Here is an 18,235-nt window from a genome sequence, read left to right as displayed (position 1 = left end):
GATTGAATAGAACAATTCCCGAATTCAATTGAATTCAATATGTTTGCCATGTGAGTAAAAAGATTGTATTATTCCATATAAGATCAATTCATGCATTCGTTACAAGTAAATTTAATGACAGTTCTTTTACGTTTGGTATGACGCTTAGGACAAAACATGTGAACGGAAGAATTATCAAACGATTATTTTATTTTACGTTTCCTTCTGAAGTTTGCATCCTCAAGTGTACGTATTTCTCGAACCGCGAATTTGCTTGATTTGATGAACTTCAGGCACTCAGTTTCGGTTTTGACATATACGTCGAACGCATATTGTTTAATCAACAGGCGTCATCGCAGCAATAGGTTATCAACATCTTGCCCAATCATCAAATGGTATGAGTAGGAATTTAGTGAGCAGAGGATATGAAGGCATATCCTTCAATGCAATCTTGAATAGCCGGGCCAAAGCGTGGTGTTCGTACCCACTTTTGTAATCCGTGTTAGGAAAACACTTTTAGGAGTGCAAAAAACATGCAAGTGTAGAAGTACCCCCGGAAGACCGTATTAAAGGAAACATATTCTAGTTTGCACAAAGGCAAGCGAGTACAAAAGTACCCGCAGTTTGCATTTATTTGCTGAGCCGATTTCCCCAGACATCTTGGTTTTGAAGTCTGTGTTAAGCAAACACATTTCAGTCGGTACAAAAATGCCCTCGACTTGCATGAATTTGCAATGCCAATTTCCTCAGACACCTTGGTTCTGAAGTCGGTGTTGGGGAAACACATTTCAGTTGGAACAAAAATACCCCGACATTCATGTATTTGCAATGCCGATTTCCCCACGCTCCATGGATTGGAAGTCTGTGTTAGGGAAACACATTTCAGTCGGAACAAAAATGTCCCCGACTTACATGTATTTGGAATGCCAATTTCCCCACACTCCTTGGATTTGAGGTCTGTGTTAGCGAAACACATTTCAGTCGGAACAAAAACACCCTCGACTAACATGTATTTGCAATGCCAATTTCCCTAAGCTCCATGTTTTTGAAGTCTGTGTTAGGGAAATACATTTCAGTCGGAACAAAAATACCCCCGACTTTCATGTATTTGCAATGCCGATCTCTCCAACGCTGCTTGGTTTTGAAGCCTGTGTTAGGGAATTTACTTTCATGTATTTGCGATGCCGATTTTCCCAAGGCTGCTTGGTTTTGATGGCTGTGTTAGGGAAACCGTAGAGCGGGCCAATCAAAATGAGGCAGTTAAGGCGTTTAGATAACGTTTAACATTTTACAGTTATTCAATTGTTCATCTAATGAAAAATAACATTTTATTAAGTACGATAGAAGCGTAGAAATATTCCCTATCAATTGATGCCAACATCTTTCCGATCCAGTAAGAAATGTTCGAGTTATAAGCATTCGGAATCTTTCATTTTATCCTGCATGTTCCGTGTTTAGGTTTTCATTTTACCCCCCATATACTCCGGTTAGACGTAGTCCCACGTCAAAACAACACACAGTTTTAAAATTGATCAATTGATACTTTTTTCTCAGTGCCAAAATATTTAAAAAACAACATAAAGGAAAAAGTTTCATATATCTTTTGGTTTCATTGATATTTTTCCTCGAGCATATGGTTTCATCACTCAGACGTTTTGTTATTATGGATTTATTGGGGCAATGTTTGTTCAAATAATCAACGATTTATCAAGAAAAATTTTAAATCTATATATGTGAAGACCAATAATATGTGAAGACCAATCGTGCAATATGTGAAGACCCTTTTCGTGTCGTGTTAATATATTCAAAAGAGTCATCTAGCATCCCTGGATAGAGTTCTATGCTTACATTTGGTTGTGATGTTTGGAAGAAGCCCATTGAAAATCGGTAATATCTTGCAATTACTGAACTGAATTTGATGGTTGCAGTTGAAAACATATATTGCTTATGCAATACTAGTTTAGCCGTGAAACAATTTTTGAAGATAAAGGCGGAGCAGAAGAATACCGATGCTTTCAATCAACACCAAACAAACTAGACGATTCGACTGATTCATTGACGAGCGCGGCCAAACGGTAGTCGACCCAGAACAACCAGAACCTGTCAACAGACATTTTTTTATGTTTGCCACAGAAAGAATGGCAAGCAATTGAAGAGAGTGTATTTTTTGGGAAGAAATATCAATAACTTTGAGTGAAGTTGAGATATTGATAAGTTCTGCATCGAAAAATCTTTGTATTAGTAAGTTCTAAAAGTCTTTCGAAGACAGTTTGTATGTAGAATTTGAAATATAAAAGTTAGAGCAAAAAACAGTTTTTTAATGGTGCCACAACACAGGAAAAAGGCTATATCGGTTATTTCAAGAGATAGAAAAAAACTTCGTTCGACAAAGATGTCTCAAATAACTGGGACTACAACATTATCGAACTATGTTATTTTTTATTTCACCGAAAATGTTGGTCACCCTATTTTTGACAACATAAAAATGAGCGCTTCATCATATGTAACAAATTTGCCGAAAACAGTTTTTGTCTAGAGAATAACTGTCGAGCTCTAAATGCTAATTTCCACTTAAATGCATCTCTTGGACCATTGTGCAATGGAAACAGAAAATCAAAACGGCAAACGCAACGAAACTCGACATTTATTACGCAGTAAAAATTGAACTTGTTGTGCAATACTCAAAGACTTGCAAACAAAATTTGGTTGACAGATGTCGACACTTCACGATTCAGTAGAAATCAGCTCTCGCCGTCGAATATTTATAGCACTTTGAGCCATTTTGTTGAAACAGAACGAATTAAGTTGCACACCCAATTATTCCAACGATTCAATATATAATGTTCAAATAACTAAGTGAATTGAATATGATGAATGTACATCTAACCAATATGTTAGGTTGTGGATCTTATTTTGTGCCAGCCACTGTATAGCACATTCAACTGCAAATACTCACACTCGAATAAAAAAAAGGTAAATTTGCGATGTGATGCAATCACATCTCGGCGGTGCATTATATTATTTGCACTGCCTTCCGCTTGATAACATTTTCAGTTGTTCCTCGCTAAATCAAGTCCGGTTAAATAATTTATTCATAACCTGGAAGGGTACCCCCATAGTCCTCTCCTGCTTGCAAGTACAATGGTAGTCCATTACATCACCCGTTCAAACACCTCTTATATGACCGATGATTGTTTTCAACTTGTTTGTTTTCGAGCAAAAGCACCTGCCATTCCACTCGCTCTTCCGGACGGAAGCAAAGGTTTAACCTTCAACTACATAGAACCAACAACCGCACACCTTTTTGCGATAACTAACAGTTTGCGGTGAAAGAAGTAGCAATTCGAGCAGCTTTCTGTGAAGCCCTCTCGAACAGACTGCCTGGAAAATTGAAACTCATCACCACCTTCATTTATCCCACCGACAGCTGACTACTACTTCGATCGAACAAATTTCGCTCCGATTTCCGCTCATACTGGGAAAGACGATCATCATCTGGCAGAGGACAGGACACGAATACACGACACCAAACAGTATGCATATGGGGGCGGGACCGAACGGCACACAAGTATCCTGTGGGGGGCGAACTGTGGTTTGAAAAGTTTCTCCACAGCGCAAAAAAATAGAATGCTGGCCGACCCTGTCTGGACTGGATGGGAAAATGGACCAGACAAAGTAAGGACCCTTATGCAAGTTGTCGTCTGCAGAAAACTTTGATCGGTTGTCACGGCCAGGCAACAGTTTAATGAGTTTAAGCTCAGCCTAAAAAAGCGGTTCGAGAAGAAACAGGCTATTTATAGTGTTCGCAAGTTAAATTGGTTCATGGGGCCAATTTTGTTATGATTTCCATGAGTGACGTTCTGCTACACGAGAAAATGTAGATCGTGTGGCTTCTAACTCTTTCTCAATGTTTCCAATGTTTTTTGTCAATTGATCGAAACCAAAGTTGACAAAAAGTTTAAAAAGTGGGATTTCGCGAGTTACTAAATTTCATCGTAGCCACTCTTTACCAGAGACAACCTTTTAATCATTCCATGAAACTATTGTAACTTTTTTTGTGCTCACATTTATTTTGCAACCTTATCTCTTAATCTGTTGTGTTTTTCACGTTGGACCACGTCTTTCATTTCTGTACCGGGGTGTAAGTACAAAATTTCGAAACCGAGAACGTTACACTTGGAGTGCAAGGTTATGAACAGTGTTGCCACACGTACAGATTTATCTCGAAATGTACAGATTTTTTCGTTATTTTTGGTACAATACGGTACAGAGTACAGATTTTCGTCAAAAGGTACAGATTGGTACAGATTTTTTCGACATGTGAAATTTCTCACATTCGAACAAAGCAATATTAAGGTACATGACGACTTCTACCCCACAGTATCACGAGTGGAGCGATTTTTTTTAAATTTTAATTCATGATAGTACGCAATCTAGATTCAAAAAAACTATGTATAAGCATTATAAAAAACACGAAGGACTTGCAAATGTAAATGTAGTTTTTGTAATAAATAGTATTTTTTCATGCTAAATTTCTTCAACGAATATTTTCGATGGCATAGATTTTTGGTACAGATTTTTGGACGAAAAAGTACAGATGAGAAAGATTTTTAACCCCTCTGGTATAGATTAAAATGTGGCAACACTGGTTATGAACATTAATCTCTCTTTGCCGGCTGAACGAACGTGGCGGTATGACAATCGCTGCAATTGAAAAATAAAATGTCCGAGAGTTATATGCTTGTTAATTATTAATTATTTTAAAAACAGGCTATGGAAATCACACAAATCTGTATATGAGCTGGCGCCCACTCGGAAATCCATTTGGTTGTTATTGCGATGTGAGATGAGAATCCTCAAGGCGAGGAATGAGAGAAATGAGAGGAGAGAGGAATGAACTGAAAAAGTTTCAAGTCTCAACAAAAACGAAGAAATTCATTTAGTTGTGATTGCCGCATTGTTTGATGAAAGCGCCAGCACTATTATCGATTTTTTTTACTATCACGAATGCCGCAATCGATCGATGATTCCAATCGCTGGGGAGGGGAGTATTATTTGCGCTGGGTATTACCGAGGAGGAACCGATTCTTGGCGGTCATTGAGTTTCGGCAATAACACTAATCAATCAATTCTACATTCTTAGATGTACCTGTTTTGTTCTACACAACGAAGAAAGATGTTTAGATGCTGAAGACACTTTGCGAGGGAGGGTACGATTTTTGGAAATTTTATCATAAAATTTGTCACATTTCAGATCAAAGTTCTGTTTGGCATTTATAATAGCGCTTATGGCTTGAACAGCGAGTCGCGACAATATTGTATCCAAAAATTGATCATTGGGAGAATCCTTTCAACAGATGCGGTTCTGCCAGGTAAACACAAAATATCATCAGTAAGCTTCACGAATTCCTTATGTTCTATAAATTTGTTTTCCATTTCTGAAAAATTTGCACACAACAATTCGCATCTGGGAAGGATTATTTGTTCCAATGTTTTGAGATATCATCAATTATAGTTCCTGTGATCTATATGAACAGTATTTTTTTTTACTAATGCTACTTTGAACCTCCCTTTAACCTATAACGACGAGGCAGTGGTATCAATGTATAACAGATCAATTTTATCAGCCCTATTTGACTTATCTGTTATAGGGGAACCGCGGGTAATACGGACAGTGGGGGTAGTATGGACAGGTGGTTGATTTTAATAGTTACATTTTGATTTTCCGATTTCTGTTAATGAGAATACCTTCTACATGATATTCTATAATATTTAAGCCACCCTATGGCAATGAATACTGATCAAAAGTGGAAAAGGAAAATAAAAACCGAAAATCATACATGATTCCGCGTGTGGATGTAATTTTAGCTGCTTCGAAATTAAGCATTTTGAGTGGTTTAATTTCAAAATTCAATTCGCTGATGGTTATAAAGGGTGTGTCACATCAAATTGCATCACGGAAAAAACGCTGTAGGAATTTAATTTTTAGAAATTATATCTTCAGCTTTCGCTTATAATCAGATAAGAGTGTATAGATCACGTTGGCCATGCTTCACTGTCAATTTTTCGTAAATTTGGAAAAATATCGTCGAACGAAAAAGAGCGTCGTGAATTAATCCTGCGCACTCATTTCGAGAATCCGGAGTTGTCACATCGGGACATCGGTAAGATGCTGTGAATCGTCCAATCCACGGTCAGCAGAGTACTAAAACGATACTTCGAGAACCTAACCATCGACCGGAAGGTGAAGAACGGCAAAAATTGATGCTCCGTCAGTGAAAAAGATCACAAGCGCGTAGTTAAGCAGTTTAGACGTGATCCGAGAAGTTCGGTCCGAGATGTCGCCAATAAGCTGAATTTGTCAAGTTCATTCGTCCAGCGGACCAAGCAGCGGGAGGGCCTGCGTACATACATGGTTCAGAAGGCTCCTAACCGCGACGAAAGGCAAAACATGGTGGGGAAGACGCGAGCCCGGAAGCTGTACACCGAAATGCTGACGAAGCCGCATTGCCTGGCAATGGACGACAAAACCTACGTCAAAGCGGACTTTCGTCAGCTGCCGGGCCTGTTGTTCTTCTCCGCAGAGGACATATTCAGCGTTCCGGAGGAGATTCGCAAGCAGAAACTATCCAAGTTTGCCAAAAAGTACATGGTGTGGCAAGCGATCTGCTCTTGCGGAAAGCGGAGCGCCCCCTTCGTGATGACCGGCACGGTAAACGGGCAGGTTTACCTTAAGGAGTGCCTACAGAAGCGCTTACTACCACTATTGAAGCAGCACGAGGGCCCGACCATCTTCTGGCCGGATCTCGCTTCGTGCCACTATTCAAAGGACGTGTTGGAGTGGTACGAAGCCAACGGGGTCACCTTCGTGCCAAAGGAAATGAACCCGCCCAACGCGCCGGAGCTTCGCCCAATAGAGAAATATTGGGCGATTATGAAGCAGGCCCTCCGGAAGAACCCAAAATTTGTCAAATCGGAGGCGGACTTCAAGAGAACATGGATTTCTGTTAAAAAAAAACTACAACCTGACGTTGTACAGAACCTTATGGACGGGGTAAAGAGGAAGGTGCGAGCATACGGGCTTGGGCTCGAAGTATGAATAAAAAGAAAATGCCAAAAGTTGTTTAATAGTTTTTATTTTACTGTCTAAAATTTTCAAAAGGATAGATCTACTGGGCGAATTTCTACAGCGTTTTTTCCGTGATGCAATTTGATGTGACACACCCTTTATTTCGGTTTGTGAGTTAACAGAGAAGCGACATTAGTACGAAAAGGTAAATTTATTTTTGTGTGGAAAATTTAAATTGTTGAGTAATTGTACTGGTGGGATAAAACGGACAGTTGCCACTTGGAGGGATATGGACTGTGAAAAGTCTGTTTAATTTATTCCTAAGGAATGCCCTGCGTCTATGAATGGGAATCAAATCGCCAAATGTGGACTTTTTAGAAGCTGACTGGAACCATAAGCAAAATAGTTGAGGGTCTGTTCGTTCATACTGCTGGAAGCACGATATCACTTCTAGGTGGATTAATTCGATTTGTTCATCATTTAACGGAAATTCGTGATTAGTTCAGACCTTGGTAAGCCTTTGCAGTTTCAACTCAAGCCTTTGCAGTTTCAACTCAACATTCTAGCATTTCACTACTGTTTCGAACGGTACCAGATGTTTTTAAATATAGTGTTCCAATGTATGGTAAGTTTACATCATTAAAAATCGCAATTCACACCATGAAAAATGTAAAAAAAACGTTTTCATTTTTTCGCATCCAGACTTAACTGAAAAACACTTGGCAATCCTGTTGTAGAGATTTTAAACTTGAAAGTTGTTTCAACGATTCTCCCAGGTTTCTCAGCTTAGCAGTACGTGTTAAGGAAACATATTCAGGTCTTCAAAAAGGCAAGCGAGTAAAAATTTGATTTAGAAGTCCGTGTTAGAGAAACACATTTCGATGGGAACATAAATACCCCATAATTTTTGCGAAGCGGATTTCCACAGGTACATCGATTTTGAAATCTGTGTTGGGGAAACCGTAAATCGGGCCAATCAAAACTTGGCAGTTAGGGCGTTTAGATAGCGCTTGACATTTTACAGTTATTCAATTGTTCATCTCATGATAAATAACATTTCATTAATTGTGACAGACGCGTAGAAATATGTCCGATCAATTGATGCAAACCTAGGTAGTGCGGACTGAATCAAAACGGCAGTAAAAAAAGATGCAACGATCAGGAGTGTTATTTTTCTTAGGATAATCAACACTATAAAAAAGGTATCGTAATCAAAGGCAAACATAATTAAACTTATAAGATAAACGAACTTCATTTTTCCGTCAATTGTTTAATTGACCATTGCATCTCTGAAAGAGCATCTCATAATGCAAGGTATCAGAACCTGACAGAATATCAACAATCTACGAATAACGCTTAGTTCACTCTAAAGGCGCGTCCACATTATGCCGAATGATGCCGATCGGCCTGTACCAGGCGACATATTCGGTTCGTTATGTAATGTGGACGCCCCATCGGGTGCACGAAGCCGAAGTCCCATCGGATGCACGAAGCCGTCACGAACACACGAAGCACAATGTCGTCAATGCTAATTTACTTCGTTTTGTTTTGGTTCGACTTTCTCGAACCGGACCCACTTGTTTCGGGTTGGGTTCGGTTTGATTCGAGTCGGTTTTCGGCACGTCGGCAAGCCCGGGCGGTACGTCCACATTTAGTAGGCTTTACCGGGCGGCCAAGGCCGATTGGCGTAATGTGGACGCGTCTTAAGATTTTGATTCAGCAAAATTCGTCATTGGCGAATTTCGATACGTACATACATAGCAAAAATGGAATGTTTTGGGGACGTTTTTTTTTTTTCTAATGTCGGTGAAAACAGCTTTGCTAGTGAAGCTGACCGTAATTATGATCCGCTAGTGCTGGTGATGAATATAACGGTAAAGCAATCTGCGCTTCGTGTTGATGATGGACGTAATCTTCTGAGTCAACCACCGGCTTAATTCTGGAGAAGGCATTACGGTTTCTCACGAGGTTTCCTTTCCGGTTGAAATGGAACGATGTATTTCTATCCAAATAATCCTGAAAATGTGTATGAAAGGTTTGCTACACTTTTGGTTTTCAATAAGTCAAACATCGTGCTTACTACACAGATACGGGAACCCTTATTCGGAACTAGTTTGTCGTCTCCGCAAAGATCGACCCAGCGCGTCTGTAAAAACGTTTCTGAGGATATACGATAAAAGCTTACGCGAACATTTTCACTCATATTCGGGCAGCCTTTCACTGAGCAACGCATTTTAATGTCCATTTTCTCTGACATAATATTTTTCCGAACGAAATAAAAACAAATGAGGTTACGTAAATGTTTACTCCTGCGATTTGCAAATATTTGATGAAAAGTGGAACGAAGAATTGCCGATGATTTGTAAAAAATATCTGTAAAAATATGTGAAAGTCTGTTAAAAATATGGAAATGTCTGTAATAGTGTGCGGATATGAAAAAATGTCTTTTAACGTTAATTTTCGCAGATTCATTAACACTTTGTACATCGCGATGCACGTAAGATTGTTTTTTGTATATTATTGTATATTTTGTATATGTATATTTTGCATATATACAGCCATTCCATGCCAAACCGATATAGTGGTTCTCAGATTTCGATAAAAAGTGGTAGTTTTGTTCTTTATCGCAAATCATTAGACCCGTATTTCTTTTATTTTTCCGTCAGCGTGACCATTTCCATTTTAGGGTGGTCCGAAAGACCATTTTGCCTACTTTTTCCCAAAACTGACTTTTTTCAAAAATTCATAAATTTAAAACCACTGAACCGATTTAGATTATTGATATATCTAATTAAAGCCAATTCGCTAGCCTTTTATCAAAAAATACTGAACTTGCAAAATTTTATTTTCGTAATTATCGGTTGTAGTTGTTTTTTTATTGATTTCATTACTTTGGACTAGAGGGCGCTATATATATATATATTTTTATTTTTCTAGAAAGCTTAGGATGTTTTACATGACATATCCCGATTTCAGAGATACTATTTTTTTTCATTTCCGAGATATGATTTTTCAAAGTTAACCGGTGGTCCGAAAAATCATTTTTCCCATTGAGAACCACTTTATCGGTTTCTCATGGAATGGCTGTATATATACTAGCTGAGCCGGCGAACTTCGTCCCGCCCACAATTATTGTTATGATATGAATTCTTTAGAACGAATATCCTAACTTTTTCTCATCATAACATTGTTCTATGGGCAGAATACAACAAATACAACAAAATGAAGACGGCTCAAAAGGGACCTTTCCTTCACCGGATTTTGCGATTAGCAATACATTTAGCTTTCCATTTTTATTTATATAGATAGGTAGATAGATAAATAGATAGAAGATATAGGAATGTTTTGTTTTGCCTGAAAAACCATTTCAACTTTCGAACAAAGATAAACTTCGCTAGCGTAAATATCGAATGGACTAACAACGCTTATCACGATGAAATTTTCGGTCATATGTGAATTTAATTTTCCGAATTTCCAACATTCCTTCAGAGTTTTCCGGAAATTTTCCGATTTTTATTCCGTACGCACCACTTAGATGCAAACATCTTTCCTATCTATTAAGAAATGGTCGAGTTATAAGGATACGAAATTCGGGTAGAGTTAGCACACAAATCGGCAGAACAAATGTATGGGAAAATGAAATTCTTCCAGTTTTCATGAATTTGAACCATTTAGAGATTCGCGAATTGTGATGTATAGCATATTAAACAAATCTTAGAGACTTTCCGACTCGATTGGTATGCAATTCATGAGAATTCGTTCACAGTGAAAATATTTATTAAAGTTAACTTTATTTCATAAAAACGTGACCTGTTTTCTGATTTGGCACCCTTCCTGAAAGACGCTTGTTTTCGACTTCAAAAAAAAGGCAAAAAAGGTGTTGTACAATTTCGAGTTTGTATCACTGTATAACCCACTTCTAGTGTTTTCCTTCGCACGAACTAACCATTTCGACAACCAGAGGCGCTGCACGCAGTAATATTCAATCTGACAAAGTGTTACTTTTTATTACTATTTCGCGTCAACTCTGAAACGAAAAAAGTCAATTGTTTCCCAATCCCCATTCAAAACAAAACTGTACAATTTGAATAACAATATCAAACCTTACTCAGTCGCTATTTCTGCGTTCACTCTTTTTCTCTCTCTCTCCACAGCTCTGGTTCCAGCCGTCAAACAGAGTAAATGCGTAACGATGTTGGTGAATCAGCAGCAGCAGGATGATACCCTCGAGCAGGTGAGATACTTCTTCTACCATTTGTATGTCCCTCTACCGACGGAACCACCGCCACTCGATGCCACGACGACGGCGCTGCTGCTGTCAGAGAATATGCTATCAGCACAGGAACAGACACAACTGCTGCTGTACGACATCTTCATCCCGCTGCTCGGCTCGTTGATAATCGTGCTGAATCTGGCAGTTGTTACCTCTAGTTGGCTGCTGCTGCGAAAAGGTTAGTGTGAGCCCTCATCATCATCATCATCATCATCGCCATCACCAACCACCCATCGCCCCCTCCCACCAAATGCCTTTGAGCGAGTTGTGCATATAAAGAGCATTAGCATGGTAAGTGCTAGCGCGCGGCCCGTGAAACAGTGGACACAACACGTGGTGCGATGAAGGGATTTGGCGTTGCAAGTTTTATATTTCACTCACTGCAACTTTGCAGATAGCGCCATCGGCTGGCGTGTGGGAAGACACTGTGCGGATGAGCAAAAATCACGCCACACAAACGTCAATCTGTGCGGGGGAAGGGTAGAGGTCCCTGTTTTGTTGCGATGCGGAATCATTGCTGTGAAAGTTCATCGTTACCACGGCGGCAGCACTGACATTCCGGCCGTTGAATGAGTTGAAACTTTCCCGATGCCGTGTGGGAATAGTTTGCGATGATCAAATTGCTGTTTATATTTCAAACTGCCAGCGGAAGTCGTGTTTGTGTTTGCAGCGGGAATTAGTTCGTTTACATTGGTTTAAATATTTGCCAAAAACGGAACTAATTGCCGTCAGCTTCCGGAACGGCTCTTTGAAGGTAGTTAAATTGCAGCGGCAATATCAATTCGGAAACGAACTTTTAATGATGTGTAATACAAATAAAACTCGGGGAAATGAGTCTGGAAAAGCGTACTCATCTTATGTGCTGTACACATTCACTTTCTTTAGGCTTCTAATAAAAAAGATTGCAATGTGTCAATGATAATACGTCTATCGTGTTCGTACGAGGAGCTCATCATTAGCATCATCACCACCAACTCGTTGGTATATCAAATGTCAACGGAAAATTAATGACTGTGCGTCGTCAGTAACATCATGAACCGACAAAACTGAAAGTACTCAACCAGAGCACTACCAAGTTAGGTGTCGTGCACAAATATATATATATATATATTATATTTTTTTTTTATTTACATTTAGTCGGCCGCCAGCACTTGGAGGGCTATATGGGAGTTGCTTTTATATTCTTTACCTTCCTCACAATCACGGATGCCACCATTTAATATAAATATTATATCTTCTTCTATTTTTTGACTTTAAGAGGCCTTAAACTTTTCAGTTCATTCGCCTCTAGTTATTCTATCTTCGATTAGGGATGCCAGGTATCTTTCTCAAATATCCGCACACCGCATATGGAGATAGCTTCTGAGGCTCATGTTCTTGTTTTCAAGAAAACTATCTCAAAAAGAAAGCATGTTACGCCAGCGTGCAAAACAAAACACCAACGATTTCGTTTAGAAATCATTTGTTTTTTCAATAACTTTCAAATCTGTTAATATCTTCGCATATTTTTAAATATCTTCAAAATGAAGCAATTTCTTCACGTTTGGCATCCCTGATTCGAACGCTAAATTCTGTTTTTGACATTTGACATTTTAAAGAATGCGAGTGCGAGTTAAATTTCAAAAAAAAATGAGGGGTTGTATCCGAGACACGACCGCTTAGGACGTAGGACTGTGCAATTTTTTTTTTATTTGTTGGTTTATCGTTTCGGATATTATTTGCGAATACCGTTTTGTCTCATATTCCGAACACTTCATTTTTAAATGTAAATTTACTAAACTTTTATGTTATAAATAATTGAATAATGAAAACACAGACATTCTTTGGGATATAGGCTCGATTTTGACATCATTTACAGGTATCGATACAGCCTATAATGTATAATATTAAACATTTGAAAAAAAGTGACAGTCAAAACCAAAGATAAAATGTTTGCGTTGTTTCCGTAAAAATCAAGCATAACTCATTTTTCAGTTTTCGTAGTTGTTTCAACTATTTTGTTTGCTGTTTTCATGGTAAGTGCTAGAGAATGTAAGAATCTACAATAAATGGATGAAAAAAAGATATTTTATGCAGAAATCTTCATTAAAATTAGTATTGAAGTAGTGTTCGGAATATGAATCAAGTTTCTACGCATGATTCAAATTCCGAACACTTTATTTTCGAATGTAAATTTACAGAACTTTAATGTTATAAATCATTGAATAATCAAAACCCTGACATTCTTTGGGTTATAGCCTTCATTTTAACAGCGTATAATTCATGATACTAACCCTTTGGCAAAAAAATGTGACTGTCAAAACCAGTGATAAAATGTTTACGTTAGTAGATTCCGTAACAAATGAGCATCGTTATTGTTTCAATAAAAAGCAACTACAGTCAATAATAAAGGGTGTGTCACATCAAATTGCATCACGGAAAAAACGCTGTAGAAATTCGCCCAGTAGACCGATCCTTTTGAAAATTTTAGACAGTAAAATAAAAACTATTAAACAACTTTTGGCATTTTCTTTTTATTCATACTTCGAGCCAAAGCCCGTATGCTCGCACCTTCCTCTTTACCCCGTCCATAAGGTTCTGTACAACGTCAGGTTGTAGTTTTTTTTTGAACAGAAATCCATTTTCTCTTGAAGTCCGCCTCCGATTTGACAACTTTTGGGTTCTTCCGGAGGGCCTGCTTCATAATCGCCCAATATTTCTCTATTGGGCGAAGCTCCGGCGCGTTGGGCGGGTTCATTTCCTTTGGCACGAAGGTGACCCCGTTGGCCTCGTATCACTCCAACACGTCCTTTGAATAGTGGCACGAAGCAAGATCCGGTCAGAAGATGGTCGGGCCCTCGTGCTGCTTCAATAGTGGTAGTAAGCGCTTCTGTAGGCACTCCTTAAGGTAAACCTGCCCGTTTATCGTGCCGGTCATCACGAAGGGGGCGCTCAGCTTTCCGCAAGAGCAGATCGGTTGCCACACCATGTACTTTTTGGCAAACTTGGATAGTTTCTGCTTGCAAATCTCCTCCGGAACGCTGAATTTGTCCTCTGCGGAGAAGAACAACAGGCCCGGCAGCTGACAAAAGTCCGCTTTGACGTAGGTTTCGTCGTCCATTACCAGGCAATGCGGCTTCGTCAGCATTTCGGTGTACAGCTTCCGGGCTCGCGTCTTCCCCACCATGTTTTGCCTTTCGTCGCGGTTAGGAGCCTTCTGAACCTTGTATGTACGCAGGCCCTCCCGCTGCTTGGTCCGCTGGACGAATGAACTTGACAAATTCAGCTTATTGGCGACATCCCGGACCGAACTTCTCGGATCACGTCTAAACTGCTTAACTACGCGCTTGTGATCTTTTTCACTGACGGAGCATCCATTTTTGCCGTTCTTCACCTTCCGGTCGATGGTTAGGTTCTCGAAGTATCGTTTTAGTACTCTGCTGACCGTGGATTGGACGATTCCCAGCATCTTACCGATGTCCCGATGTGACAACTCCGGATTCTCGAAATGAGTGCGCAGGATTAATTCACGACGCTCTTTTTCGTTCGACGACATTTTTCCAAATTTACGAAAAATTGACAATGAAGCATGGCCAACGTGATCTATACACTCTTTATCTGATTATAAGCGAAAGCTGAAGATATAATTCCTAAAAATTAAATTTCTACAGCGTTTTTTCCGTGATGCAATTTGATGTGACACACCCTTTAATAGAGTATCAAAAATTACTCTGTTTTGTGGAGGCTGAATTAGATGACTATTAAAATATAATAAAGACGAAGAAAACACATTTTTTGGAGTTTTATCATTTGATAATACCTTCTTCTTCAAATAAATGCCAATAAAGCCTGAAAAATACACAATGGCAACATTACAGAGAAGTTCAATTTTCGGTCTGTGACACCGTGCGCGAGTATACGTGTTATGATTTTGCACGCGAGTACAGGAGGGTTAAAAAGGCATTTTCGCTGTTCGGAATTTGAGACAAAAGTGTTCTGAATATGAGTCAAGAGGCAAAAGAGTTGTTCGGAATTTGAGACAAATGTGGTTAATTTTTTTTCTAGTTTTTTACCATGAATATGTATTTGTAAATCAATTTTATTGCAGTCAAGTGAAAAAGAAGGCTCTATTGTACCCAACAATTGAATTAATTTCGTGAAAAAGTACCATTTTGAGTAGTGAGACACTGTTCAATGGCCATCAAAGCTCAAGCATTTCTTTTCTTTCATCTCCCTCCCTCACCCCTCGCCCGAAAATCAATAATTTTGCGAAACTGTGTGAAGAAAATCGTTTTCGCAAACTTCCCATCATGTAATATCAACCAAACTCTAATCGATTACTCACAAGATATTAAATTTTCATCTGCTGTCGCACTGTATAGTGAAAAAAGTCGGAAAACTCGAGCTAGTGCTCTGAAACTTAAATTTTCATTTTTCAATTTTCGGAATGGTTTTGTTTGTATTGGTGAAAGCATCGTTATTTTTTCGACACTGATGCCAGACAACATAATCGAAACAACTATAAAAACCAATCAATAAAATGTTATTCCTGAGTCATAGCGTTTCATGTCATGAAAATCAATAGAATAAAATTGTGTTGATATCAATACATTTATTATTTTTACGTTTAATGGGTCTATAATGTAAGTTTCAGCAACTTTAACATTGGTTAAGAAAATTGTACTGCAGCGCTCGGAACACTGCCACGGCTGCCTATGCTTTCAAAAACAGTAAACGGAAAAGTATTACATTCAATCAAAATGCCTCGGCCAATGAAGAGAAAGGTTAAGACTCTCCAACGTGAATATGTGAAAACAATACGATCAAAGAAGGAAAATATTAAGAAATTGTCAACATCGAACACTATTACCCCATTTTTACACGTGATTTTACCTATGCTATTACAATGGCTAGCTTCCACCTTCACCTTTAGTGTTCGGAATATAAGACAAAACGGTATTTGAGCAGTGTTGTTTTGGTATTGTATTCAAATGTTAACGAATGGGAGCTGAAACACACCACACACAAAAACGTCAAACCGAAAGCAAGGTTGGGCGCCGTGCATTGATTTATTGATTTCTTTTATTCTACACTAGCCGACCCGGCAAACTTCGTCCCGCCAAAATTTGTTTTTTGTTATCAATAAATTCAAACATTCACGTTTTTTTACTAAGCTCAAGTTCATAAGTCCAATCGCAGAACTGTTCATTGATTGATCTTCTAATCGACCGCGTTGAATTTACCTTTTACTAAAAAAAACCTTATACTTCTACCAAAACTCATAATTATAATATCAGATTATTTTTAGACACAATTCTCGTTCAAGATTTTTCAACCACTTGCAAATAACATGTTTCTCCGTTACATGGAATAAACGTTTCATACAGAAAATATGATAGAACAAAGACAGACCCCTTCCCTCTTGTCCATTTGCTTGATTAGTTTTCGAGTTATGCAGAAATTTGTTTTTCATTTGTATGACAGCCCACCCTAAGAGAGGGAGGATGAGTATCTAACCACCATAAAATCATTTATTGCACCTTAAAAACCTCCACATGCCAAATTTGGTCTCGTTTTCTTGATTAATTCTCGAGTAATGCATGCAGTAATTTGTGTTTAATTTTTATGGCAGCCCCTCTAAGAGAGGGGGAGGAGTATCTAACCACCGTTAAAACATTTATTGCACCCTAAAACCTTCACATGCCAAATGTGGTTTCGTTTGCTTGATTAATTCTCAAGTAATGCAGAAATTTGTGTTTCATTCGTATGGCGTATTTGTTTTATCGTGTTTTTTCATCGATGCACCCCTCGGTTTCGACAGGTTGTTTACATCTGACACAAACATAATATTCGTAGCTGCTTAGTCAACTTTTGATGCGTAGTGACATGTTTTTGACGCTAAGGAAACTTCCAGAAAATTGGTGGAAAGCAAATATCAACACAGGTTTGGAATTTGATTGTGCGTGACTTCTAGCTTCCAGCGTAAGGAGTCTCAACGAAACATTGCTGAGAAATATGGGGCCGTGGTTCGGTTCAGTTGGTTATTCAGAAGCATCAAATGCTCGACAAAATGGTCGAGCGACCGGGAAGAGGACCGAAACGTAAGACTGATGCAAGAACGGACACTCACGAACGACCATTCTGGCGATTAAAGAAAGGTTGGATCTGGACATTTCCAATCGCATAATTCGACGACGCTTGGTGGGACGGGACCTGAAGAGCTATTTCACCAAAAACGACCGATGATCAGTAACACCAACAAAAAAGAGACTTCAGTTTTCGAAGGGCTAGGGCCTGCATCTACAACCTGCTATGAAGCACGGTAGTCATGGTGTAAGGCTGTTTTTCGTGGGCTGGGGTGGGAGTCTTAGCGCAGGTCAACGGTATTATTACTGCCGGTGATTACATCGACATTTTGTGCGAGAACCTGGAAGAATCCATACTTAAAATGGGACTACACCTTCCAGCAAGACCCGAAGCATACTGGGAAGAAAACAACAGCATTCTCCCGATCGGCTCGGATCAAACCAATGGTGTGGCCACACCGATGCCTCGACTTGAATCCATGAAACAAGGTAGACAAAACCGAGGTTACTATTTTGCTGTGTTGAAAAAGACTCGGGACGAACTGAACCCCCAACACTTCTGAAACCTCGAGGAAAGTATGCCAAAACGTTGTCAATTGGTTATCGAGGCCGAAAGAGGTCATCTTGACTATTTATTATTTGTTTTTATTATTTTTTTTGATACTCCATGAAGTGGTTTTTTTTATGTCATACCCTAAAAGGAACAAAAGTTATTTTTTTATTTGCAAAATGGTCGTGCACAAATTACGTAACGCGATAAGGAGGGGGATGGGGTCGAGGTTCCGTTACTTTCTGTGGATTAGAGATAGGAAATTGCGTTACGTAGGGGGGGGGCAGGGGGTTCAAAAT

The 18,235-nt window shown here is 39.0% G+C and overlaps 2 protein-coding genes across 16 annotated transcripts in view; one reads left to right on the top strand and one right to left on the bottom strand.

Moving 5' to 3' along the window:
• Window positions 1–18,235, bottom strand: part of LOC129765309 (AF4/FMR2 family member lilli) — a 138,134-nt gene that overhangs the window by 42,522 nt on the left and 77,377 nt on the right. The window lies entirely within an intron of this gene.
• The window catches only part of LOC129765362 (glucose-dependent insulinotropic receptor-like), a 53,356-nt gene that overhangs the window by 11,879 nt on the left and 23,242 nt on the right, over window positions 1–18,235 (top strand). For all 3 annotated transcript variants that reach the window (XM_055765621.1, XM_055765602.1, XM_055765612.1), the window contains one exon: window positions 11,203–11,499. In XM_055765621.1, the coding sequence (XP_055621596.1) occupies window positions 11,241–11,499 (259 nt within the window). In that variant the 5' untranslated portion in view covers window positions 11,203–11,240. The remainder of the gene's footprint in view (window positions 1–11,202; window positions 11,500–18,235) is intronic.

The sequence above is a fragment of the Toxorhynchites rutilus genome, chromosome 1 (genome assembly GCF_029784135.1).
Source record: "Toxorhynchites rutilus septentrionalis strain SRP chromosome 1, ASM2978413v1, whole genome shotgun sequence".
NCBI classification, from domain to species: Eukaryota; Metazoa; Arthropoda; class Insecta; order Diptera; family Culicidae; genus Toxorhynchites; species Toxorhynchites rutilus.
Note: the sequence above shows the minus strand (reverse complement) of the source record. Positions and strands in the feature narration are given on the sequence as shown.